Genomic DNA, 27,185 nt, shown 5'->3' on the forward strand with positions numbered 1-27,185 from the left:
AAAAAAAAAAAAAAAAAAAAAGTCTTCACCTAAACTCTTACTGTTTCTCCAGTATAAAAACATCTTCAGTTGCTCTGGGATTAGTGCAGACAATCTCTTATCACTGCATCTTCCTCACCTTTTTCATTCAGCATTAAGTTCTGTTAGAATAACTTGGTTAAAACAAGCTATTGATTTTGATTGTTTTATTGGATCTAAAGGCTGTCTTGCGTAGCCCTGTAGCTGCTTTCCTTCAGAGAGATTTAAGCATAGATTTACTTGACAGTTTTTCTTTAAAGTTCAAGCTGTTTTACACCTTAATATTTGTAGAGTTCAGTCACAAAAACATTTCTAGCAAATATCCATGTTGGAGAAACGGGATTTTCTTTAGAAACTACCTTTTTTTTGTTTTGTTTTGTTTTCTTTTCTTTTTTTTTTTTTTTTTTTTTTTAACTGGCCACTTCAAGGTCTTTCAAAAAGCACTTAAGAATTTCAAAAAGCCCCTTTATGCCTTTATGTAGAAACTGTGAATAACCCAAAACATCAAGACAGATTCTAGAACTAAATTTTCAGGCTGCTAGATTTGCCTGTAAACTTCACTGTTTTATAAATTTAAGGATACTAGTTAGTGAGAATAGCTTCTGTATTGCAATTTAAAGCATACTAGGTAATCATGACAGCAGAATAGAAATAAGATCTCATTTTTGTCATTAATTAGCTGAACTGTATGCTTCTGTCTCCTATTATAGGAACCCGTCTAGCATGCTGCTTTGTCTTAGGGCAAAGACATACTTAGCTATGTATATGCAGAGCTTGTGCACAGCTTATTAATTCCCTGTGTACCCAGTGTTAATGTGTTAACCCTAGAAGTTAAGCAGACTTCTTTTAAACAAGCTTACTTAGCTGTGAGTGTTTGTTAGCTGATATGGGAGAGGAGAGGAATGTCAAAGCCTCTAGATGCCTTTGACTTACTCAGAAATATTACTTTGTTCTATGAATGAATCATTGGCAATTTTCATAAATTTTGTATTTTTTGCCACAACTTTCCTTCTTGCATTTTATAAAAATGAAACTAAGTAGGTCTAAGAAAATGAAATGTACCAAAACCCCAAAATATATTTAACTGTTTTCATGCTACTGTTTTTTCCAAGTCAATAAACCTTTGCTTCTCTAACTAGACTTTCTATATCCCCTCATCCATCCTCTCCTTTTTAACAAATGAACAGCTTTTCTCTCCATTGCATAATGTGGCTTTGTATTGACTTTTTTCTATAATACCTGATCCTTTACCTTCACTGGGTAATGATGGTGGGCTTATTTTTCATTATAGTCTGTTCTTTGCAAGTAATATAATCCAATGTGTATTGATCTGGATTGCTTTTCCATGACTCCATCTCTCATGTTCTGAAGTCGCATTAAGTGGTGCTTTTGAACACACTTACAACACAGATCGTTTTCTAAGGCTCGCTCAGGAAGTCTGTATCCTATTCATGCTCGGTGCTGCTTGTGTTTGGAAATGTGATAATGCACAATGCAACCAAAAATGCTGGAGTAGTTTGGCCAGGTTATTGCCTTAAAGGAATCTGGCAGGCTATGCAAAATAGCTGCCAGCCAGTTTGTGGTAAGGCACTGAACAAGGAAGAAGGGCATTCGGCGAATACTGCAAGTCATTTTAAGCTTGATCATTGTGGCACAACCTACTAGACAGTAACCCTGCAGCTAACTCATCAACATAATTCCTTCTCTTTGTGTCAGCAGGTTCCCAAGACCCTGAACAATAGGGCTTTTCATTAAGACCATTCTGTGTGTGTCTGTGTGTCTGTGCGCATCTGTGACGACTTCCTCAAAAGTTCTTGTTTTGCATTGTAATTTTGCAGTGGCAGACGCTGGTCAACATTCTTGCTTGATGTAATGGTCATTCTTATAAATACATGTGCACAGGCAAAATACTGTTCCCTTAAGCATAAATAGGTCCCTTTTTCTGAATTCCTCTACCAAAAGTAAATGTATGAATCCCCCCCCCATACTGATTTTTAGTGTTTTTTCACAGAAGGAAAGAATTCTTGCTGTTTGAAAATCTTGAGTGTTAAGATGCAGGCCTGTGCCTTATTGTTAAGGTATATTTACTGATTAGATTTCTCTTGTCATCTGGTAGCCTGCTGCTGAATTGTCTTTGCTCAATTTTCTAATTTGTTTTTGTTTTAGATCAAACTCCATTTCTTCTAATCTGACCCTTTTATCTGTGATTTGAAAACAGTTGTGATTGCTACAGGACAGAGCTGTAAAAACTCTTTATCTTGATAGCACACAACTTCTTAAGAGGAAATGGAGTTGGGAAAGAAGAAAGGATAGTCTATAACAAAGCTCACAGCACTGTTCTATCAAATTGTGGAATATGCCAAGATTTTCTAACATCTTGGTGTTAAATACTCTACTAGGCTTGAAGCCTGCCCTGTGTCAGGGAAGAGGGAGTTTGTGCCCTCTAAAACTTCATGGGAGTCATGCCTTAAAGATTCTTTTGTTTTGTTTTGTCTACTTTTAATATTTTTTTGGAAAAGGATGCAATCCTTTTTTTTTTAACTTGCTCTGAATTTTCAGAGGAACAGTAAGATCTTTGCTGTGCTTTGCTCTGAGCCCTGCAGACGTGCAAACTCAAGCCTAAGTCTAGGGCCTCTGTTGTTGTAATAAAGATAAAACGCTTGGAAAGTAGGCTTTGACTGTATTAAAGTTGGCTGCATCTCACCTGAAGATGTCTTAATTCTAGTAATTTGTAATGTAATCACCAGGCATCATTTAAATTATACAGTTCTGATACACTTTGATTCTCTCACGACAGCTGTTTGGGTTATCTGGATTATATCTGGGATTAAAGTGTTCAGAATCTGGTAACAAAAGTCAAGTAGCAGCTGAAACTGTACTGAGAACTTGCTCTTTGGGAGGCCTCCAAATTAGATTGGCAGCATTGCAGTTATGTTACCAGAGCCCTGAACATGGCCCTGGGCACCCCTGTGCCATGCAGGGCACCTCCTGGGGTAAGTCCTGGATGGCTGGAACACTTGAAACAGAGCAAGATCTGGGCCCATGATGAAGCTTTTCATTTATCCCAGTAAAAGTCTGTAGTTTGAAGGCTTATATTTGAGACGCAGATGAGAGGCGAAAAAAGTGAATTCCTAAACTGAGACCTGATAACTGGCTGCGTGAGCTGCCCATCTCATGGCACAGCCAGACACCTGTTTCAGCTAACCTTTCGACTTCACACAGAGATAGAGGAGAGGCAGGGTGCAGGCAGAGAGTGACTAACAAAAGAGAGAAAGCGGATGCTGCCTTCAGCAGAGTCTGTTGCTTGGCTAATGTGAGCTTTTTCTCTGTTCTGCTCCATTGCAGGTCACTGGCCTTTAAGCTATTCTGTTTGACTTTGACTTGTAACACAGTGCACAAGCCAGCAGCAATTCAGAGGTAGATACCATAGCCTCTTGGCTGTTTTTGACTCCTCAGAACCTATGTTCTTACTGTTGGAGTGCTGCTGCTTTGCTCCCTTCTGTTACCAAAGCAGAACTGTTTAACTTGAACTACAGATTTTTACTTTAACTTTTTTCTCTTTTAATCTGGGACAGAGTGAAAGAGGAGGGGGCATGGTGGAATTGTTTGTGTTTTGTTTTACCTTTTTTTTTTTTTTTTTTTTTTTTTTTTTTTTTTGAAAAAAGCTATTATATCTCAGTACTTTTTCACAGTCTCAGGAGACTAATAGATTTTTAACTTACAAAAACAAGAGAGAAATTCTTGATTACTAAATCAGTTCTGACATACTGTATCTCCAGAGAGTGCTCTTTGCCTTGAGTGCCTTGCTGCATTCACTGGTATTTTTTTGTTGTTGTTGTTTAAAGACTTTTATATTACATGTTGTTGAGTTCATTTCCATAGCTTGGCTCACATGCCTAAGGGTCCTTAATAGCTTGGTAGAGTAATCCAGAGTGTCATTCTGCTGTTTGGCAGGGGAATAGTTCAGCTTTTTCTAGCCTCTCAGATTCTTTTCTAGAATAAAATCCACCTATCATCTTTAGTTACTGCCATTGCAAAATGGCAGTTTCAGAGATCAGAGGCTTAGGGATTCAACTTTTGCAGTTATTGTTTGCGATGAATAGAAACTGGTAGGAGCAATATGCAGTACTGTTTCAGTACTCTTGTTGCTTACAGAAGTTTGTCAAGGGTACTAGGGCCTTCATAAAGAGGGAAAAACTATTCCTAATATAAATAGGTAAAAGGTTCTTTTCTGTGGCAGAAGTGGTTTTTGTTCTGTATCTGTAGACTTTCACTACACCAACAGTAGTAGTTGATACACCTGGCAACCTGAGGGTAGAGGTGTTACTCTGGAGTGTGTCTTTGAAGGCTGGCAACCTGAGCAAAACTCCTCTGGAGAGAGGTATGATCACCAWTCTACCTTGACTGTGCACCTACTAGAACTAGAGCTGATTACTTTAAAGGTACAGCAGTCTCCTCTACTTTTGATCATAGTGTCTCTGGCACAACAGTATCACTGCTAGTAGGGAACAGCATCTCACTAGGGTACTTAATGGGATGTTATAAAGTCCATGTGCCTACCATTACATGCTGGTAGTGCTGCTCCGTGCATAAGCAGGCAGTGGTAGCAGCATCAGCTTGCCCTATCTTTTGCCTTGCATGCTGCTGCTTGCATACTTCTTTTTCAGCAGTCAGTTATTTCCCACTCATTTGTGCTCTGTTGAGGGTTTTTTTTTTGTGTGTAAATAAGCAGCAAAAGAAGTATCTGTAAACTGCACTCTCTCAGGGTCATCCAAAGGAGATGGCCTTGAAAGGCTTTCTGAAACAACAAACAATATTTTAACTTTCCAATCCTTCACTTCAAGTGTGGGAATGCCCATGTAGCCTGTATCATCCAAAGAACTGCCTGCCCAGCCAGCTCCAACCAGACCATCAGTCATAGCCTAAAGACTATGGAGGCAGCATGCTGCAAGGCTGCCTCATTCTATTTTGCCACCCCACTCGTGGACAAGAGGGTTGAAATCAGCAACAATGCAACTTCTTTAATTGCAATTTCTCTAATTACTGTGACAATACAGAAACTTTGTCAATTTTCAAACATAATGTGATGCTGCAGTGCTTGAGCWAGTTAAGCAAAGAGTTAATACTGAAAAGGAGCATGGATCTGATGAGGTGGTGGTGAGGGAGTATCTCTTCCATAATCTATAATCTTAAGGCCTTTTTTCAAAGATCACTTCTTTCTAAAGCATTCTCTGACTGTTGTCTTTGTTTTTCAGGGCTGAAGCTTGTGATTTCACTGATATTTCATAATGACCTGGCTGACAGTGCTAGGGATCAAGCTGTTGTAGCCTGAATACAGTAGAAGCTGCACAATAGTTGCTTTTCGTTAATGAAAGAAGAAATCTCTTGTGTTATGTCTGTCTTCTCTGTTTTTGGAATACCTCCAACAGAGATGCATGACCTAGCTAGGGGGGAAGGTACATTTGTGCTTTGTACTATATTTAGAACTGCCTTGATGAGATTCTTTCCTTGATACCATAAGTGAAAAAAAGTCATTAGTTTCCAGCCTGTCTCAATTCTCTTTAAAGATGTCTCTTCTCATCTCTTGCATGAGAAGTCTCTGCTCTTTACTTTTGTATTTCCTGATCTGCAATTACCATCACAGGGCATCGTGCCAGTTATGCCACTTTCAGGACTGGAGTTCTAGCAAATCAATTGAGTTTGACGCTTCACTCACCAACGGCCATTGCCACCAAATGTATGTTCTCACATTTTTAACATTTATACTGTAATGGAAATATTAGTGTTAGGAAACCCTGATGTGGAGGGCTTCAGGAATTTTAAAGACAGAATTGGCAGCAGGCAGGATCACAGTAGTACCTGCTGTCTGTTTGATTTGTCATTGCCTAGGTTGGCAAAACTCTCACTAGAACAGGATGCTATGCCACTGCGCTGGAAGGATTTGCCAAATTAGTAGGGCACAGGAGGAGGGACAAGGAGTTGTGATTTGTGCTTTTTTTTGGAATCACGCCTTCATTCGAGCTCCAAATTCTAGCAATCTAGTGGCCAGCAAGCTTTTAGCTGGACAGTGTTGTATTTCACCTGTTATTTTCTTTGGGTCTGGCTGCTAAGCGTRTGTTTTGATACCTGTGGGATAGATAGCAGTGGTTTGCTGCACTGCAAATCTGATGACCAGCTTCAGTATCAAATTGCCTTTAGAGCTGCTGTGTCTTGAATCCAGGTGGACAGCCATATTTCTGTACTTCCTGCCTCTTATTCCTAGCGTTAAGACACCTACGTCTGGCAAATTGTTTTCTGACTTTGTTTTAAGACCAAGAGGATTGGAGATAAGAAGGGTTCTTAAGTTTAAAATGAGCAGTATTGTTAGTTCACATCAGGATCCTAGTTTATTGAAAAACACATACCTATTACTAAGAGATATTAACTAGATACCTGTCTTAAGGTAGCAGTTATATTGACTGCCTGCTTTCCTGCTTACTGGAGTAAACAATTTTAATGTGAAAGTAAAATATCTTCAGGGATTTTTCATTATTTTCAATAACCAAGGCAAAGGATGGGTGAGCAAATACCAAATTTATGATAATTTTGCAATGCTGTGTCATCCACTGGCAGATTGACATAGTTTTCTGTTATTTAGTTCTTCTAAGACAACTTATATAAATAAAACGTGAACATTGTGCACATAGATTATTGTATGGAAGCTGAAAACAATAATACAGAAATATGTCCCGTGTTTGGTTATTGTTGGATTAGGGAACAAGAAGAGCCAATGTAGAAGGTAACAGCTGTATTGCATCAGTTTGCTACTTCACCAGCTCCCCACTGTGCCCAGCAGATCGTCTCTGTTACGGACAGAAATGTGTCCATAAATGAAAGAGGTGCATAAGGAAGCCTCAGGATTCCTGCAATCAGGTTTCTGATTACACAGTTATAAAGCAAAGACATTTCTTGCAGAATATTCTGGATCCTTTAAGCATACAATTTCCTATTTCATGTTCCTTGGTTGCTCCTGTTGACAATAAAATCTTTATAAGAAATTTTGGCCCTGGTATTTGGTGGCAAGGATAGCCGGAATGTGATGTTTTTGCAGAGAAAAAGCTTTCAGCTTTTCTTTTTTTCTTTTTTTAAGTCTACTTATTCCATTATTTTTCTTTCTAGAAAAGCAGAGCTCCAGTGCAGTAACTAAAACAAGTGCAAGCTGTTATAACAGGGCTATTGAGTTGGAGAATGCCATGCAAGTGCAGGTTGATGAAGTACTGAAATCTCCTTTGAGATTTTTGCTGTCTTTTGCTGAGTTGAGAAGGTACATACTCAGTGCAGCACTGCAGGATGGCTCCTGCTTGCTGACCACATGTGAGATGCAGGGAGACTTGTGCTGTGCAGATGTTGGTATCTCCCTGGCTACACACCTATCTGTTATTACATGTGCCTGTCATGTCTTCATATGGCTTATGGGAAGGGGCTTGGCCTGGCCCCTTGCCTACTACTGTAGTTCCGTGTCCTCCTTTGCATATCCAAGAGATAAACTCTATCTCTCTTCATTCACACATGCACATTAAGTGCTTTCTCAAACAGCAGTGACCTGTAGCTCTGAAAAAATTTGCACAGAATGTCAAAAACAAGATTTGTTTCCTGGCAGCTTGAATGGAGAATGGGAAGTTCTGATCAGATGACTGTGCTAGCATGGCTTGGTTTGAAAATAAAACAAAGGGTTTACTGTATATGATGATTATTATTAGGTGGATCTCGGTTCCTGACTAGTGTCAGGTGTTTCTGCACCTCAGTAGATGGGAGCACTGTCTCTATGAAATCATAGTGTATTGCTATATAAGCAATTTTGTTTCTGGCTTGGACAAATATTAGAGGTTTTTTCCAACAGATAGAGTAGATAATTTCCTGCTGGAGTCATTGCTTAAGCCAAAAATCAAAGTACATAGTAAAAAGAAAAAGGGGAGCATGTCCCTAACCTACTTTTAATTCATTAGAACAGAATAGTTGTTCTCACTTTAACTGAGCCATGCATCTGCTGTGAGAAATTATCCCCTTATTTCATGTATAATTTGCCTAGCTTTATAGATTGCCAGCAGTTTAGCCTGTTCACACACAATTCCTTATGAAGGTGGCAAACTCATTGCTTTGTATCCTTTCATGGTTAGGGAGTAGAGGACTCTAAAAACATCATCTTTGAATAAAGACAATTCATCATACATTTTAATGTGTAGTAGATTAACTATTACTATAGAATTGTTGCTCAAGACTGGAGGCTTAAGAAGATACTCTGTGTAATCTTTAGAGGGGGAATGCTGGTTAGAAAAAGACAGCTTCTTGCTGCTGGTAATCCTGGACTGATTCCTTTGGCTTTAGTGTTGAATATAGACACAGCATTTACTGTTGTGGCAAGCAGCTTTCAGTTTACAGGTACATTCTTCTCATCCTGCTGCACTCTGATAGGTCTGACCAAATACTCCTCCAGAAAAATGTTGCAAATTACTTCCTGCGTGCAAGATGTTGCACCAGGTATGCTAGCCACTAAGAGTTGTTTCATAAATACTACCATCGGTTTTGGTTGCCTCAAATGAAAATTCTGTGGAGTTTAGTCCTTGAAGAACTTAATATGACTTCAAGATTAAAATGTGAAGCATACTACTTTGACTTGTACAGCCCAACGACCTAGCAATGGATCAAGCTCTCTTCTGTGCTGTCTGGGAAAACAGTGCTTATTTTTGAGTCTTCAGGCAAAAGAAAAGAAAATATGTGAAAGATAATGAATGGGTCCTTTCTTCCTTGCCTTTTCAATGATTTCTGTGCAGCTTTCTTCTGCATTTTTGTGCTGTCAGAATATATCCACAGACGTCTGAGTACAGTAGGCCATTTAAAATAGCAAAAACATCAGTTTTAAGCAAAAACAATACCAATGTTTTTCTTTTTGTGAGCGTTTATCAAGGCATTGCACTGAACCCTTTCAAGTCCTGATTTCTCCTTCTACTAACACCAGGTCTGGTCAGCTGCAGGGGAGACAGTAGAGGAGAGGAGGAGGAGGCCTTTTATGTACTTTATCCAGTGATTGTTGTCATGACATGTACTGAATAAAGTGCCCAAGACTGTACCTAGGTGAGATGCTAGAATTGTTTGGTGTTGTTTCCATGCACAAAACAACTGATGTTTATTGGAAACAGTACGATCTACCTACTGCTATTTTCTACTGTGTCTCTAGTGCTTGGGTTCTGCACAACTCTCTGAAGCCTGTAACTGTCAAAACAGATGTGTTCTCCCAGGCTTTCTGCAGCATAAAGACATAAAGGTCAGAATGTGACAGTTAAATATTGTTTTTAAAAATTCCCCACTGTATTATACTGAAGCTTCTATTCAAGATGTTTGTGTCCTGTCTGTATGTTGAAGTTTTGAATTACTTTAGTCACAGCATTAAATGAAGTTCTTGCAATTCATTTGCTTTTTCTCTTCCTACTCTCCCTTCCCTCAATGCAGTGCACATATATTGAGATTGAGCAGGTGCCGAAGACTCATGCTGTTGTGCTGAGCAGGCCTTCCTGGCTTTGGGGAGCAGAAATGGGAGCTAACGAACATGGAGTCTGTGTAGCTAATGAAGCCGTTGTGACCAGAGAACCAGCTTCTGAATCTGAAGCCTTGCTTGGAATGGATCTTGTCAGGTTGGTGGCTTGCTGAGTTGTGACCAGCTTTTAAACACTAAAGGTTTAGATGATGATGATGATACTGGGTAACAGTTTTGGTGCTGGCATTAAGAGGTTTTCAAACAATATAAGCAGTGGACTTGTCTAGGCAGGACACGAGGCACAGCTGAGTTAACGTTTTAAAGTACTTGGAATTTGAAGTTGGCTACCCAGAATGTGCTGCTTCAGTCTAAAGTGAGCTCAGTAAACCTACCCTGTCTATGTACCCTAYGGTCTAGCACTGACTATTTTGACAGAGGAGAGAAATGATGATATAATATATTGTTAGTAAGGAACTGCTAACTAATTTGTAGCACCAGATTGCTGGTATGCCCTACTCTCCCCTCCTTTAAAACAGCCTGCTCCAACCTAAAAAGCTCATTATGGGCCTTTATCCAAGTGTGGGCATAAACAAGCTACTGTTGCCTTACTTCAGCCCATGCATTCCAATAGTTTGCTATTGCCCTTATTTAACTGCTGGCAAACAAACTCCTGGAAGCTTGCTTAGTGGAGGCTGGCTGCCTGAAAGGCTTGCGCTGCGTTATGAGTCTCAGCCTGCATGCTGAGCTTGCAATGAAGAGAATTCAAAGGAGGGGATGGGGAAAAGATGAAAATGAAAGAACAAGAGGACATGGTGCAAACTCACCACAAAGGGAAGGGGAACAAAGGAACTCACTTTACTTTAAAGGGATAAAAAGATAGTTATTATTTGACCAAATCAATTTCAGACAAGCAAATTGAGCCTACTGAAATTTGCCATAGGGTACTTCATGAGCAAGCTGAACAGTTTCAGAACCATTCTTATTTTTGTTAAGAACTAGTAAAAAATGGAGGAGTCTCTGGATGACTAGAAAAGGTTAAGTATGGTGGCTGTCCTTGAAAGATTGGGGGAAAAAAACTTGGGGTCATAGACCAGCTTAACCTCAGTTCCTCGGAGGACAAGAAAAACCCACTTAAATATGAAAGAGAGAACATACTTGCAGTGCTCTCTGTTAGTCAAGAAAAATCATGCCAAATCATTCTATTTTCCTACTGTAATGAGATAACAACATTTTTTATGGATAAAGGATAGGATAGATGACTTGTAGGAGGCCATTAAAACCTTAGAAGATGTTCTCATGAGCAAGATGGGAAGCATGGGTAGATGAAATTCCTGTTAGATGAATAGCTGCCTGAAACTGTGAATGTAAAAGTTCTCTGACTCTAGTGAAATCTCTGCAGAGATGCAGTATCTAGTTCCAGTTGCCACAAATCAAGAGGAATGTGTACTAGCTGGAGAGAATGCTGTGAAAATTGGGAAGTATGATCACAGACCTAGAGAATGATCCATCAGAAAAGCACGAAGGAGTTGGGGTTATGTTTCTCTTTGGTATTTTCCTTAAACTCTGTACACTAATAGTATCTACAGAGAAGCTGTACATGGATGGACTAGTGAATTTAATTGTATTGAAGGAGACAATAGATTGGGGAGTTTATTTAAGAAAATGTAAGACAAGCTTTTCTCAGGAAGAAGGATGTATAAGGTGACTTCCCATGCCCCTCTACTACTATTCTCCTGGAATTTTAACAAATCATTGTTTTAGATGAAACRTTCTGCTTGTTTTAGTCACGACTGTTATAGACTCAAAATACTGGTTAACAAGCGAGTAGATGTGTCATCCGGCAGCTCTAGAGGCACCCACACTAGCAAATCTGGAGATACCCAAATAAGGAGAAACTGGTCATGAGCAACCTTTGAGTTACCTGTGGGTATTATTCTCCCTCCCCACCATCTTATCTGCAGAACAAATTGTATCTTAAAGGTGGTGAGTGCTTCAGGCAAGGAGGACTACAGAGACATGTTGCAGAGTACCATCTGTCTATGGTTCCAGCCAAAGTGATTCTCTCTCACTGTGAATACGTGGCCAGTTGCTTTAAACTTACCTGTATTGGATGACCTTATAAAATAGAGTTCTGCAGATGGCTAAGAAGAGGCACAGCTGGTGCCAGCGGCTTCATTGCAGTCTGTATGATTGATTTTCTACTTAATAGCTCTATCACTCAGGATTTATTGAAGGAAAATAAATGCAGGAGCTTCAAACCTGCATAAACCTGCATAAACCTGCTTCAAAATGCACACCCTTGGTGGCCAGACTTTGTTCACACCTATGTGTTTGTCAGACTTCTGCATCTATAGGTCAGATCTTAGTTGAAGGATTAACAGTAACACTTTGTGTGGGCATGTATGTCTTCAGCTGTTTGGAAAAGAAACTGAAAGCTTCATGCTTTGAAAAATGTTCTTCAGAACAGGCATAAGTGTCTGTTCAGGAGTGTCATTCAGATTGTAGAGTGTTAGTTTTACTTGGGTGCTGAGGCTCCCCTAAGACTTTGCTTCTACATTCTCTTGAAAGTGATTGATCTTTTCATTAGGGTAAAATTCTTGTCTCTCTGAGCCTGTCGACAGCTTGTCTGAAATTGTCACTTTTAAGTTAGGATTTAAAATCCAGCCAAGATAGGCAAAGACTGTAGGTGGGTGTTTTGAGAGCACGTTCTGTTGAATAGGCCAGAGGCATCTAGCAGTATGGCAAAATAATTCTGAAGTCAGCATGTTCTGCTGTTGAAATGGGAAATTGAAAATTCATCTTGCAAACTCACGGACAAAACTTTGTTTTCCTTAAAGACCGTGATGGACAGGTGTATATATATATAAAGGTATATTTCATGAAGTTCTTAGCTTGTTTAGTAACTGCTGACTTAATGACTAGCAACAGTACGTTACCTAATATGCTGCTGTACCTGAGAAGTAATTAGGTATCTACAGATCATTAGCTTAATAGCAGATCACAGCACTGTGTGCCAAACATGGTTCGGAATGATTTGGAAGAAATGGATGAAGACTGTGTGACTGACTTGAGGGAATGAAGGTAGAAATTGTTCCTATTTTGTACAGGCTGGTCTCCATCCTGGTTTAAGTCAAGAATATGCAGCTAGTCACAGCAGATAGGAAACTGGAAAAAAAACAACACAAATTTCTTTCTTTCTTTTTCTTCCCTGTTCTAGGCATAGATTCAAAACCTGGCTTTAAAAGCTGCACCAGCGTGGCTATGTTAGTTAGTTTATCGGAGTGTTATTCAGGTGTTTTTTCTAATGTGGCTGCAGTTTTTTTGTGGGTGGGGGGCCACAGTACCCCTGTAAGGCATCTGTTTATTTAGGGAAGTACATTCATGTGAAAAGAGGGTGTACCGTTTTGCCTATGCTAGTACAGTTAGAACAATGTTATCATACAGAAGATATAAATGAAGAAACCTGTTCAATATGCCCTTATAAACTGAGAATCCTCTCTTGAAAAGTGATTTTAACAATTTCTTTCCTTAGGTCAAAACTAAACATTGTAGAATGTTGTTGTCATGTATGTTACTTCATTTGGAAAGGCTGCACTTGTAACTTAAGAAAAGCTTAAGAAAATACTGTTTTGAAAAGATTATAATATGATCTTATACTTTATTGGAAGTGCTGAGGTAATGAATTGCACTGAGTCACTGAAATTTTCTTAATGAATAATTCAAGATATCCTACCTGAGAGTGAAAACTTTTCCTCCAGTGGCCCTTGCAGAGTACTCTGAAATACGTTGGTGGGAAGGTTGTGCTGCAGCTACCCAGGACGTGGATGTCAAGATAGTTGGCAAGAATTATAACTTCATGGAGATGAGCTGTGTAGCTGCTGTGCAGAGTGTTTTTTTTTTCCCCCCACCATGTCTGAGTGTTTATTTTCTGCCCTTTGTGACTGACAGACAAGAGCACCCAAGCAAAAGCAAAGTCTAAGTCATTTACATTTTACATTTAGACTGTAATTCCTGGGACACCAATGTCAGTCTTCCTTCTGTGGAGCTATATACAAATGTAGCAATTGTTGAATTTCTTACCTTTCAAGGCTTCTACAGGCTGCTTTCATCGTTAAACGCATACAACTAATGACAAGCACAGAGGTGATGCAACTCAGTGCTCTTTCTTCCCTTAGGAAATGGGAAGTTGTTTTAATGAGATGATATGCCATTGTTTGAAATACAAATACTGCATTTCCTAATTATCAATAGTTGTATTTTGGAAATCATTTGCATGGGATAATTTACAGGTCTGATTTGGACTCTTCTGGTTAGTGTTTTCATCATCAATATAGATCTGGCCGCAAGGTGCCTCAAGAGATTTTCATTCCATTTCTTCAAGGCAGAATCCAGTCGCTCCCTATAGCTTTGTCAAATCTGCTCTTGTACATCTATTTTCTTTCTCCTAAAACACCCTTGATTTGTTTATATTTCATTTTAAATCATGTTCTTTTCAAAATGTGGTCCTTCCTTGTTCAGACAAAAGCAATATCTTTAACTGAGCCACAAATCTCATAAAGTACAGTGCCCAAGACTGGATTTCAGCTGAGTCGGTGAGCAGAGCAGAATATTCAAATTTCTTGGAGGTTATGCTTCTGTTTGTTAATTATGTATGTATAATGACTAGTATGGTGCCTGTTTTCTTTCTTTTTTCTTTTTCTTTTTTTTTTCCTGTCATGGGATGCCGTGACACTGATCTAGGTTTACCTTCTGATAGATGACAACTTCTATATCTTTTCCAAAAGAGATTCAGGTGATTTTAGGTCATTTATTAACAGCCTTGGTGAAAACACTGAATGGCAAACCAAAAATGCTTGAAGAGTCTGCTTATATTCTTCCATTTTGACATATACTAATGTTCTTTGGATGCTGCTTCTGCTCTTTTGACGTAGGTGGTTGGTTGGTTGTTTTTTCCTAATCAATTTTGCACCTATGTATTCTGATCTATTTTACACTTCCCTAGCTTGATTAGGAAGATGTCAGTAAGCTTGCCAAAATAGAAAATTGTGGATCCTTCCTTGTTGACGTATCCTGTCATTTTGTTTTAGCAAGAGATTAGATGAATTTGAGATTTGTTTCTAATAAATCCATGTCAGCTGTTGTTCTTTTGCTGTGCTGTTACTTTCATTATTTGTTCCCACATCCCCTTCTCCCTCCTTTGTTCCTCTGAATAGAACTAAGTCATCTAGCTGAATGTTGTTTTGATTTCTCTCTCCTTTTAAAAGTGGGTCTCATGTTTATTGTATGTAAGACTGTTGATTCCTCAGAAGTAAAGAAAGCTAGATTGAATTTCAGAGGAAGAAAAGTCTTAATTGAAATAACTGAAACAAATAAGCTAGGGAATACCAGGATCCTCATCATTAGAAATTTAAAGTGGAAATTTAGGCAAATCACTATTGGATGATGTATAAATATAACTGATATTTAGTATAACTAAGTGACTCGTGGTCCACTTCTGAAAGCAGAACAACTCATAGTACTTCAATATGGTATTCTGGTGACAGAATAACAAAATTACACATTGTAAAATGTGGCCTGATAACACAGTGAGTGAAGAAAGGCTTTACCTGTCTTAAGCCAGTGACAGCCTTTGCACTTGCATTAGAAACGTGTATATATAAGAGGTGGCACTGCTTACGGAAGCTACAACCATGGCACGGTTGCAGCATCAGATAATATGCTATAGAGTAGGCCTGTGAGGCCACACAACTTTTTTTTAGAGATGATATATATGAGAGTAAACTCATCAGCTCTCTTCTAATAGCAAAGATAATGACAGTGTTTAATCCTGAGGGCAGAGTCTTAGCATGTACCTTTTTTTCCTGTGTTTAGTTGGAAAACTGCAGTATGATGTGTTAGTCATGTATGGTTGTGTTCTTAGGCTGACTTCAGTGTTCCTCAGTTGCACTGAAGATCCAGGCCATGTATCCAATTATTTACTAAGGCCTGGAAATCTTCTGGGAAGTGGAGTCCTTACTCCAAGTATTCCATGCTAGAAGCTAAATAGGACTTTCTTGAAACATAGAAAAGTGGTCCAGTTCATTCTTTTCCAGCAATGTGATTCTCTGGAAAGTGAGAGTAAACACCAGCTAGCATAACTGCCAGATGTTTATAACCCCGTAAGTCAACGTTGCTTGATGGATTGTTGAATTTGGAATGTCTTCATTAATTAAATATAAACATGCCCCAAATTTGTATTTAATTGATGTCAATTTTCTTGATGAAAAGATTAAATAAGACCTCTCATCTATTGCAGTTAGTATTCTTTTTTTTCTAGTAGATAATTACTTGATTTTCTATGCAGTTTATGTATGCTTATTTGTGTGTCTATATATACGTGTGTGTGTATATATGTATGTTATATGCAAACTTTTATATTACTCATAAGAAATGTTAGACTTTTATTCTGAGCTGATTCTGTATCTGAATGAAGTCGTCTTAGCATCTGCAATTTTATTTTTGTACCTGTTTCAAGCTATTCAGATTCTGTTTGGCAAATAACATATATTTTGGGGGAGGTGGGGGAAGGAAACTTCTGCAGGAAGACTGAAGTGTGCCTATGCACAAATACCTCTGTCTACAGTACACAATAAGCACTGTGTTATGTCTTGGATTCGTTTCTGCATTGTGTGTAACATACATTTAGTTTTCAAAGCATGATGAGCAATTAAGTATCTGAGTATTGGAAAAGAAGTTGTAGATAGCTGCTAACACTGAACATTACCAGAAAGAAGAAGAGAAGAAATATCAATTTTTAGTTTTCCAATCTTCTGTATAGAAGAGGTAAGCTTATGTAGTGGTTATTTTAAAGGCCTTTGAAATTTGTCCTTCAAATTCATTCTGTCTGAGAGGGATAAATAGAACACTGCACTCTTAAAACATGGACTAGGTCATTCATCAGCAATTGCACTTCAAAAAAATTAAATACCAGCTATGATAGGCCTGAGGATGAAGAAATCAATTTAGGAAAATAATATTTTATTTGGTTTGTTTCAAGTTTTTATCTTGTAGTTCTATCAACTCATTAAAGCAAGGATTTTTATGTCTGTCAAACTTGGCATGTTGGTATTTTAAAACCAGATCAGTGTTGCTGTCTAAAATCAGTAACCCATGAAGACCTCACTGTAACATCTCAATCTGGATCTCTGTTCTACCCTTTTCTACTAGACTTGGCCTAGAAAGAGGAGCAACAGCTAAAGAAGCATTGGATGTAATTGTTGCTTTGTTAGAGGAGCATGGACAAGGTGGAAATTATTACGAAGATGGGAATTCTTGCCATACTTTCCAAAGTGCATTTCTGATTGTGGACAGAAAAGAAGCATGGATACTAGAGACTTCTGGGAAGTATTGGGCAGCGGAAAAAATCACAGGTTAGTCTGACTCACAGCAGGCCTCTTTATAATTACAGCTATTTATAATAAAAGGGCAAGCTAGCTATATACAATCATATGATTGGCCTTAAGTCATGGAGTTTAAATAAGTGACTAACTTGTGCAATTATATGGAGAATACTGAGTAAATCGTCAGTTTTAGCCTTCTTTTGTTTTTGTACTGCTCCTTGTTTTTTAAGTGTTGATTTAACTTAGTATCTTCTATGAAGCTGGTCAGTATGTTACCTGTATACATAAGCTAGGTAATAATCATTGTGCTTGAATTTTTATCTTTGGTAACTAGAACTGGAAATTTGGAATGTGTCAAGCATCTTTCAGTGGAAATAATTCACAAATTGTTACTTGCAAATCTAAAATATTAATAGCAAAGATTGCACATAGATAAAATTGAACTGGCTGGTGCTTTATTGCAACAGAGGTAGGCCCCCCCACCCCCATTTCTTATCCAATACTGGAAAACAACACTTTTATACTCTTAAAACTTGTAGGTGGTTTCTCTTTCTGTATGCATGAAGCCAGAGCTGTCAAACTTGTTTAGCTATACATAGACTTCTAGTATTCACTGGCTTGATAGCTGAACTTACTTAAAACTTTACCAGCAAATATGTGCTGCTTTAATATAATATACTTTAATATATATTTAATGTAATCTGGTTACTGCTTTTAGTTTTCAGGGAAACTATTTTTCAGAAGAGTTGGATTTGTTTTTAAAACAATTGTATTTGAATACATTAGAAATAGTTTAAGAGGATTTTTATTATCTATACTGTGAGCTATAACACATCCATTCAATTCTATTTTCATTTCCCCTTTATTCAAAGTAGGAGACAACAGACGAGGGGAGGTGGGGTGCTTAACTCCTTGATTATACCAAAGCAAGGGAATAACACCAGGCTCTGTAATGTTGTGTAATGGCTTATTGTCAGTTCACGCTATCAAATGTGAAAATGTAAAGCTTGTATTTTTGGGATAGCTGCAAGATGGAGGAGATATTCCCTCACAAATAGATATCCAAGATTAATAATATTGTCCTGATGAAACTCAAATTCTGGGAAATCAATAATGTCAACAATACATAACCACATCCTTCTTCCCAGCAAATAAATTCTTGCCTTTATCTACTTCCTGCAGCTTTTTGAAATGATACTACAGCATTATCCTCTCTCTCGCTCTCGCTCTTTTTTTTTTTTTTTTTTTTTTTTTTTTTTTTTTTTTTTGGGCTTCCCCCTTTTTTTTCTTATCTTATTTTTTTCATCCTACAAAAACCTGCCCCTCCTTTTTCCTTTTTTTTTTTTTTTTTTTTTTTTTTTTTTTTTACCTGTATGTTTTTCTTTGGGAGTCCCCCTTGAGTAGCAGATCAAATTGGTTGCATCCTGCAGGAGACGGAAACTAAGGTTGCCAGGAGGGAAGGGAATGGGTTTTTGGCTATGTACGAACTCTAAATTTAATACTTTATGTTCAAAATGTTCCTGTTGCATCCATAAGCATGGCTCTTAAGCTTGCAAATGAGTGCCTAAACACATTTAGGGAAAATGTGGGAAACAGGGAAAATGTGCCATTCCCCAGCAGTATAAAAACAATTTTTTCCCCTGACCCTGTTATCAGAGCTTTTTAATAATATTATAGCAGTAATTCTGTAAAGCTTAAGGTGAATGAAAATCAAGCAGCTTTTTTTTATTGTAATTTAAAGACAAACACTTTTACTGTTGTTCTTCCTAATCTGAAAAGAGAAATTTATTTGCTTTTGCTTGATAAATTCCTTTTTTTGGGGGAGAGAGGGTAGCGAGCAGAAACATGAAATATCAATTTACCTATGTTGTTAAATGTAATATTTAAAAACTTGCTAGGAGTGCCTTCCCTAGCTTGATATGAACACAAATATTCCTGTCACTCAAGTAAGAAAAATTCTCTGAAAGGTGTGCTGTCCAAAAGTGTGAATCAGAACAAATTGTCAGTGACCTATTATAAGTCAGAACTGAATGATAACAGTAATTCTTTTGCAGACTGATGCACAGGACTTTGTAGCATGGGTTTCTGCTCATTATTTAAATTGCATTCACGGGGTGCTAGAAAGGCAAGTTTATTTCTGTGGAAGGCAGTATTGATAACTTTTGCAAATACTGGTTTTGTTTCTGTTTAAGAAAATGTGCCAAATTCCAGAATCTGGTTTTATTTTAGTTTGCAGATTTACTTTATCAGCTCTTTTCCTGGCTTCTGATGCATGTACTTTCTTCTCTCTGAGGAATATCTACAGCAGCCACTGTTAGTCATACTGTGGATGTATGTATATAAGCACTGCAGTAGTTTTGGGAAAAGGAAATCAAGACCTTTATTAAAGGTTGCTTACTATTTATTTTTACTTCATGTCATTTTTTTACCATTTATAGAATCAGTGAAACAATCTATATTATTTCACATGAAACATTTTTAGTTTAACCATGCTTTATCCCCAGTAGATTAAAAATTAACTTCTTGAACTTAAGGCTATATTTTGCTGTTTATAGCTAGAACTGTTTCTCAATTGGTAAGCTTAAATAGCTTTTGAAGTAGCTTCCAAATTAAATCTTCAATTTTGGGGCAAAGAATATTCATTAATCTAGATGCAGCTACGTTGGAATGTATTTTGAAATCAACTCAGACTTAAAGCCTTTTGGTGGTGCTGCCTTTGGATGGACTTAAGAAAATATCGTTAGAGAAAAGATTAGGCTTGTGTGCCCTTAACATTGTAACTATATCCTCTGGCAGTTAGAAATTTCTATTACTTTAGAATCAGACTGTATGAGGCATGGAGCGATCATGAAACTGCTATATTGACTAAATGGCACTATTAATCACAAGGCAGTGTAAATGACTAAATGTGGCACAGAGAATTGAGCTGCAAAACCTGCAGTTACTGATTACTCTGTGTATGAGTAGTTACCCAGTCATGCTAAATGTACATCCTAACCAGTGATTTAATGTATTTCCTAATTGCAATTATTTTGTCCTTCTAGCTTCTCCCAGAAAAACTGTATTAATGATCTCTTGTGATATGTGGCTGTTTCTATAGAGGGTGTGAAATGCATTTGCAATCAGCTTTCATTAACTACAAAAATTGATGCTGAGCATCCTGAGCTGAGGAATTACGTGAGAAGTCAAGGCTGGTGGAATGGAGACACAGATTTCAATTTTTCTGAAGTATTCTCTCTTGCTGATGACCACTTAGCCTGCTGTTCAGGCAGGGAGAGCCTAGAAAAGCAAGGTGGTAAGTGTGAATCATTCTGTGTGCGCGATGGGGATTGTAGTGACTATCTCCTTTCTGGAACTCAGGCACTCTGTGCAGAACTACAAGTGGTTGAGAGTAGCTCTATATGTAAACCATGTAGAAAGGAAGACCAGAGCTAATGGCTGCCCCTAAACTTGCCTCAATTTAGGGTGAAGCCATTAATCTCTAACAAGGTCAAGGTTCTAAAACAGGATTACAGTTCTAAAATTACTGTTATTCTGGTATGCATGATGTGCCATGCATGTGTGCTTTAGTGTAATTATACGGGCTCGTATCAGAAAATATGGCCTCATACATGAAATATGTTTGGTTAAGGAAGAGAAATACTAGTGACTTCATTTTTCATTATCAAGCAGAACAGAGTTATGAGAGAAGATAACGGGCCAATTGCCTTCAGTCAAAGGAAGGGTTTACTTCCAGACCAAAGTTCACTAATGACTTAAGAGCACTGCATCTGGCCAAAATAGCTCTGAAATGACTGCAGCTTGCAGCAGTGCATGACTAACATACATCTGCTCTTTCATGTGTGAAGAATGGTACAAATTATTTCATTTTCTTAAAGACTTCAAGTAAAGATGTGTATTTACTAAATGGTTAGCATTTTCACATATTAGCAAATGTCAAGGAGAGTCCAGTGGTGAAATGTTTACTGTAATACAGACTTCCTATTAAGGCTAAAATTGGGGTGTGGTTTGAGTCTGAGGGTCAGAAACAGTAATTCTGAAGAGGACCATAACTGAAAGGTCTTAATAAACCTAGGTTGTAGTACTAAAACTCCATAGGACTACTTCAAACATGATTATGGCTACAAATCTCTCAGATCGGCTGGGCTATTCCATGTCCCTTGGTGGCCTGAGGCACCCACACTTGGAAGGGTCGGTCAGCTCAGGGTTTGAGGAACTGCTAGGGAAGAGGCCCTTGACAAGGAATTAGTACAAGGAAACATGTAGGCACGTGGGGAGAAAGTTATGATAGGACACGTGCAGGAAATAGCAGGAGAGCAGGGAATTCTCATAGACAGCAGTTTGAAGAAAACCCTCAGCGTGCAAGTCTGCTGCTGTAAGATCATGTTCACATGAGACAATGTCTCAAAGCTTTGGGAGAGAGCTAATGGTAATAGATGAGAAGTGGGAGATCAGAGCGCTGCCTGCTGCCATGCTGCCTGGACTTGGCTAGAGGTAGCTTCTTCAGGAGATGTGGGTGTTTTATGAAGTGATGTGTTTACAGAGATCACAGAAGCAGTATTACAGACATGATGGCCTTCTATCTGAAAGATATCTTTTTAATGAGATTGCTCCCTATCTAGCCATTGAAATGCCTAACTAAGTCTTCATACTGTTCTCTTTTACTAGCTAGGCAAGTTAATTCTGGGCTTACACTGTTTAAATAAAAACTGTTAATTGGATTTGTGACATGCTCATGCTGAGTGTCATTGCTCTTAGTAGGCCTACAAAGCCCATTCAAGTTAAAATCTTTCCCTGGGGTCTGAGCCATTGAACATTCAGCAGTTTTTTTTTCTCTCCTCATATAGGTGACATTTCTGCACAAACTATGATTGATGTCTTGCGTGATAAGGACAGTGGTGTCTGTGTGGACTCTGAATCTTTCCTTACTACAGCTAGCATAGTGTCTGTTCTGCCTCAGGACCCTAGTTCTCCGTGTATTCATTACTTTACTGGCACACCAGACCCTTCAAGGTAAGCCACAGCACTGGCGAGTCTCCTGGGTACAGAGTAGATGATGGGTTGAAAGTTATTAAACAAATCCTGTTATCAGAATTGAATAAAAGAGAAGTTTCTCTGCAGTCCTTTCTGTTTTCCAGAGGCCTTTTGAATCATGCCAACAGGGTTGTCTCTAGTCTAGAAAACTGTAAGCTCTGGGAACCCATAGAGTTGCTCCCAGTACTAGCCAAACCTAGAATTATGGTAGCACAAAGGTATTTTGAAAAACAGTTACAGTCACTTCCAAGTAGCTACTAGGGAGCTACTGTCTGCATGACATTTCCTTTCCTGACAGCCCAAGACAGGATCTTTCCSTTGATGCATGCCTTATTCTCCTATTTTAAAAGAGCTTTCATAGACTGGAACCACTTTCTGCTGCCGAAGGAGGTCTTTGCTGCCTCTTGTAGCAGTCACCTTAGCTTGAGAGACGAAGGGATGTATTAGGGAGTGCAAGGTCAAGAGAAGATGTGGCCAGTAGACAGATAACACCAGTGTCTTAACAAAGAGGCTTAACAGTCTAACTTCCATGCCAGGTAGACAGGATTAGAAAGACATCACTTACTATTGCATCCCATTAAACTCAGACAACACCAAATTGTGCCCAACAAATGTTTTCTAGGGACACTAGTCTGGTTTCTTGGGTTGAAAATGTGCTATGATTGTGTAACCTGCAGCTCACAGAGACCATATTGCTGTATGATTGAGAGGACTCTTGAGCTTTAAAGTCTCCGCTATGAAAAGACCAAGTGTAGGAGTCCACTGGTTCTATACCAGAGATTGCAGCTTGAGACTTCTCTGCTGTTTTTTCTGTTGAAATAGAAACCATTTCTTTTTCAGAGCTGTTTACTACTTGTGAACAGATCTATGGATTATTTCACACTAAAAGATTTCTAATACAGGATTTGGGGCAGTYGGAGGGGAGGAGGAGGAAAGAACTTAGCTAAGGATTTGTGGATAGCAGCTATTAGGAATCATTAGCAGAGCCTTCTGACAAGGCAGACTAACCCTGAACTCAGCTCTCTCAAATACCCTGCCTGTCATCTTCTATCTACCCTTTTGAGTCTCTAGTTTTATTTTTTTCAAATTATGGGATGTGTTYGTAGATCTTGCCTGAATATAGATGAAGTAGAAATTTTGAGTGAACATGGGAAAAAATGAAAGCTACTTTGGCTGATTTTTGGTGAAAAAGTGTGCATTCCATCCAGTTGGTCTGTGGTTAAGTCTGTATCTGCTTTGCCATTTCAACTTGCTCAGTGTGCTAGCTTTGGTCATCAAAAAGGGATTTGCAATAGAAGCAAGTCCTTTTAGTGTAACATCTCAATTTTAAAAAAATAGGCCCGGGGAGGGAGAGGGGTTAAGTTTTGCTCAAGGAGTTAAAGGACATTTAAATTACTTTGAATTGTGCTTATAATTTAAAAAAAATGAGCTTCTGTAAACTTCAAGGTTTTTCATTCTTTAAAGTGAAATGAAGACAACTCAAAGAAATTCTGAATTACAGTCCTTTCACTTAGTTGCCAGATAATATTATGCAGCTCTTGTTTTCTAGATCCAGATGTTCTTGCTCTGTCAGTGTGTAATAAATACAGAATAAAAGTACTGGAACCACAAGATGTTAGCAAAAAAAATCACAAGCATCCAATGTACAGGGTGTTTCYGGATTAATGTGACACTTCATTTATTTTTGTCAGGAAATGTTTTTTCTTTTTTGTGCATTGAATGAGATCCTTGTTGGGGGAAGAGAGGGAAGTCAATGGAAATTCTTTAATTTGYGTCTGGCCTAAAGGCCAGTCAGTGAAGCCTTGATGAAAAGATATCTTTCTGCCGTCAGATTAAAATCTGAAAAGTAATAATTTGAAAACAAGACAACATTTTGTATTGGCCTTTTTTTCAAGTCACCTTATTTTTGCTCACTAGGCTATAAGTGCATAACAGTTTGATTAATGTTTAGGACACTAGAATTTAAAAAGGCAGTATAAATCTAATAGCTAACATACACAAACAGTAGGAAGTGTATTTATAGTATATGTTAGTGCTTCAAGTGCATGTTCTAACCAGAAATGCGGTCAGTGGTGTGCAATCTGACAGCCCTTAAAATCCCCGTGTTACTAACCTGCAATTTTAAATGGATGCCACTGGAGCTGAAGGACAAATTTGGACTGCTGCCTGAAGTCACGGCATTTAGAATAACTGCAGTTTAGGGAGGACTATACTCGAGTCTGTGGCTGCCTGCCAGTTGGGTTCTTGTTGAAATAATAAGGTTGTGGACCATTTCAGTTACCTCTTTTGGACAGGTGGGTGTAAAATTTGAGCAAGTGAAGTGCCTAACTAGTAAAGAGGGAAGCTAGGTAGCCTCTAGAGGTTCTAGGTAGCCTTGTATGAGAAAAGAATGAAGGAAAAAATATGCTATTCCCAGATACACCAAGTATGTATTTTATGGAGCGACAATTTCCATTGCTTTATGATGCCTTTTCCTGAAAGCAGGAAAAGAGATAAGAGAATTCATGGGCCAGATCATCAAAGAATTAATTATCTTGTGCTTTAACCAGAATCCACCTGGCATTCACAGAAATTAAACTAAACCACTCACAGTTTTTAAGGAGATATGCCACTTGCATTGAGGTAAAGAGGTTATGGTGAGAAGGACGTGGTGATCTTGAACAGCTGACAGTCATTTCTGAGACTGATAGTAGTACGATGCATCAGGTGCTGCTGAGTGCTGTGGTAGTCAGTCATCCCCAAAGGACTTCCCGCCCACCTTGTGTAGGGAACTCGAATCTGGTGGGAGGGAAACAGCCTGGTGGGAGGGAAAAAAWAAACAAAGAAAAAAAAACTTACTTGAGGCCTTTCTTGCTTAATTTTATGCTCTAATGCATTAAAAAGGCATTATTTTAACTGCAGATAGTGACTCATGCTAACTCTTAGTCAGCAAAGCTTCCTGACAGTGATGGTAGCAGCAATGAATCTGCTGACTGTGTGCAGGCAGTGGTTGTTAATCATGCTTTGCAGAAGTCTCACACTTCTGGCAGCTTTTTTACTGCAGAATGTAGGGTGCTGTATCGATGTATATCTAAAAGGAAGGCAGCTTCCACATGCATTTGGGAAGACTCTCCTCTCAGGTTCTCAAGAATAAAATCTTTGATTCCCCTTGCCCCTTGGAAGATGCGATCTTCCCTATAGCTTAGAACCAAATTGCTGTCTGAATTCTGCTTCTGAGTTCAGATCCAAGCTCAGTGTTGAAGTTACTTTGGAAGTGTCACGATGGTGATAGCTGTGTCTTTATTCTTTCCTTGACATAAGCCTCTTTAATGCTGCTGGTTTATACACCAAATCTTCTGATACTGAGCAGGCTATGTAATCTTCTCTGTGCCACACAAGCATGTGTATGTGATTTTTAAGTTCCTGTCTTTGAGTGATTTATTTATGTTGGCAAAGAACTGGCATAGAGACTTCAGCTGTAGGGACACAAAGAAGCTTGGAGGTGCATGAGCTTCTGGACTCCTAAGATTTTTAGTAGTCCATGGGAATTATATCTGGGAGGGAGAAGGGGAGATGACAGTGCAAACAGAGGAGAAAAAATGATGTGGGGCTGAACATYGAGACTTGCACAAGACACAAACTTGGAAAGTACAATGCTAAAGAAGTAGTGGAAGTAGCATGAAGGAGAGTGAAGAAGCCTATAGATTAAAAAAAAAATGCAATACAATAATTGGCAGGCATAGTTCATGTTTATTTTGCTTGTGGCCAGTACCAACTTGCTAACTGTGTTCGTGCTGCTTAGCATTTTCTATGCTGTTCTCTGTGTTGTTTTAAAATATGCTAGGTTGAAGAGTAGGATAATGTACAGAAAATCTCTCTGATTACTGCAAGCAGTAATTCCCATTTCTTTCAGGTCCATATTTAAACCCTTTATTTTTGTTGATGATGTCAAATTAGTACCAAAAGTGCAGTCTCCTTCTTTTGGTGGTGACGATCCCGCTAAAAAAATACCTCGATTCCAGGAAAAACCTGACCGCAGGCATGAATTGTACAAGGCACATGAATGGGCCCGATCTGTCCTTGAGAATGATCAGGTAAGACTGTGGGACCTGGAACATTTTATAATCTTGTGGAGATTTTCCTAAACCTATCTATATAAGATTTGATCAAAAAGAAACAAAAGTTTTGAATGGTTTCATAACCTTGATTCTTTCTAGTAACATTTTCCATTAAAACACTTACAGATCTCATTTAAGGAAATAAATGTAGATTACTAGCTTTATAATTTACTTTAAGGTCACTCATTGAAAAACAAAGATGCATCCTGGTTAATGTTTTTCCATACTGCTGTAATCCAAAAAGAGTTCTCTGAATATTCTTAGAATTCTTGCGGGTTCATCCAAAATGATGCCTTCTGAAGGGGAAAAGATTCTACGTAGTTTTTTTCAGTTATCGTGTGAACATTGCTCTGCTCCATGACTTTCCAAAAGTGAAAAGTCATAAACTAATAAGCTGATTAACTTGTACATACGTGTGGCAGCAGGAGGAGAGATGRGAAAGCTGCAGGACTGCCTTACAAATTCCAGCACATTGTTCAATACCCATTGTGCACCAAGTCTTTCTAGCTGGTTTTTGAATGCTGGATCCTAACCCAATGTGGGATATGGAATAACTTGCACATCACAATTTTTGTAAGTCTTAGTTCAGTGTGTACATTTTTATTACTTTGTGAGAATTTAAATGCCATACAAGAAAAGGACATTTTTCAATGTCATRCAACAAGTACCTGAAAACCTTCTAGCACAAAATTCTTCAGTGGTGAACACTTATGGATGCTTTGTGAGTCAAAATCAGCTTGTGATTCACTTCACTCATGGGAATAAACAAAAGCAAGAAATAGATTATTTGGTCTGCACAGCTTTTCCAACTGATATATAACTTCAGCTGTCATAGTATAAGGAGTCCAGTAACTGTTCTTTTACAGTTCCAATTACAGCTGCAGCAGTAAACTGAATAACTGATGATTAAATTGAGTATCTTTCCTTAAAAAAGAAGAAAAAAATTAAGTAGAATATGTTAGCAGTCACTACAATATTTTAATTCTAACTATGTCAGGATGAAGGCTTGGGTATCCTAACCACGCACTCTAACTTTACTGCTCTTGGACTTGTGTACTTTTCATCCAAAACATTTTGTGATGTGGCTTAGTTTAAGGTAATGGCATCACAGAATTTTTATGCCCTCCTCTGCTCCTTAAAAAAAAA

The 27,185-nt window shown here is 38.3% G+C and overlaps 2 protein-coding genes across 3 annotated transcripts in view; one reads left to right on the forward strand and one right to left on the reverse strand.

Annotated features, from left to right (window-relative positions):
• Positions 1-27,185, forward strand: part of SCRN1 (secernin 1) — a 31,357-nt gene that overhangs the window by 2,057 nt on the left and 2,115 nt on the right. Inside the window, exons 2-6 of the mRNA XM_085307533.1 lie at positions 9,505-9,686; positions 16,736-16,938; positions 20,009-20,203; positions 21,756-21,921; positions 25,835-26,015. Coding sequence (XP_085163659.1) covers positions 9,505-9,686; positions 16,736-16,938; positions 20,009-20,203; positions 21,756-21,921; positions 25,835-26,015 — 927 coding nt within the window. The remainder of the gene's footprint in view (positions 1-9,504; positions 9,687-16,735; positions 16,939-20,008; positions 20,204-21,755; positions 21,922-25,834; positions 26,016-27,185) is intronic.
• The window catches only part of WIPF3 (WAS/WASL interacting protein family member 3), a 44,309-nt gene continuing 41,710 nt past the window's right edge, over positions 24,587-27,185 (reverse strand). For both annotated transcript variants that reach the window (XM_085307531.1, XM_085307530.1), the window contains exon 8: positions 24,587-24,720. In XM_085307531.1, the coding sequence (XP_085163657.1) occupies positions 24,671-24,720 (50 nt within the window). In that variant the 3' untranslated portion in view covers positions 24,587-24,670. The remainder of the gene's footprint in view (positions 24,721-27,185) is intronic.

The sequence above is a fragment of the Rhea americana genome, unplaced genomic scaffold, assembly GCF_003343005.1.
Source record: "Rhea americana isolate MKP2758 unplaced genomic scaffold, rheAme1 scaffold_26, whole genome shotgun sequence".
In the NCBI taxonomy this organism is placed as follows: domain Eukaryota; kingdom Metazoa; phylum Chordata; class Aves; order Rheiformes; family Rheidae; genus Rhea; species Rhea americana.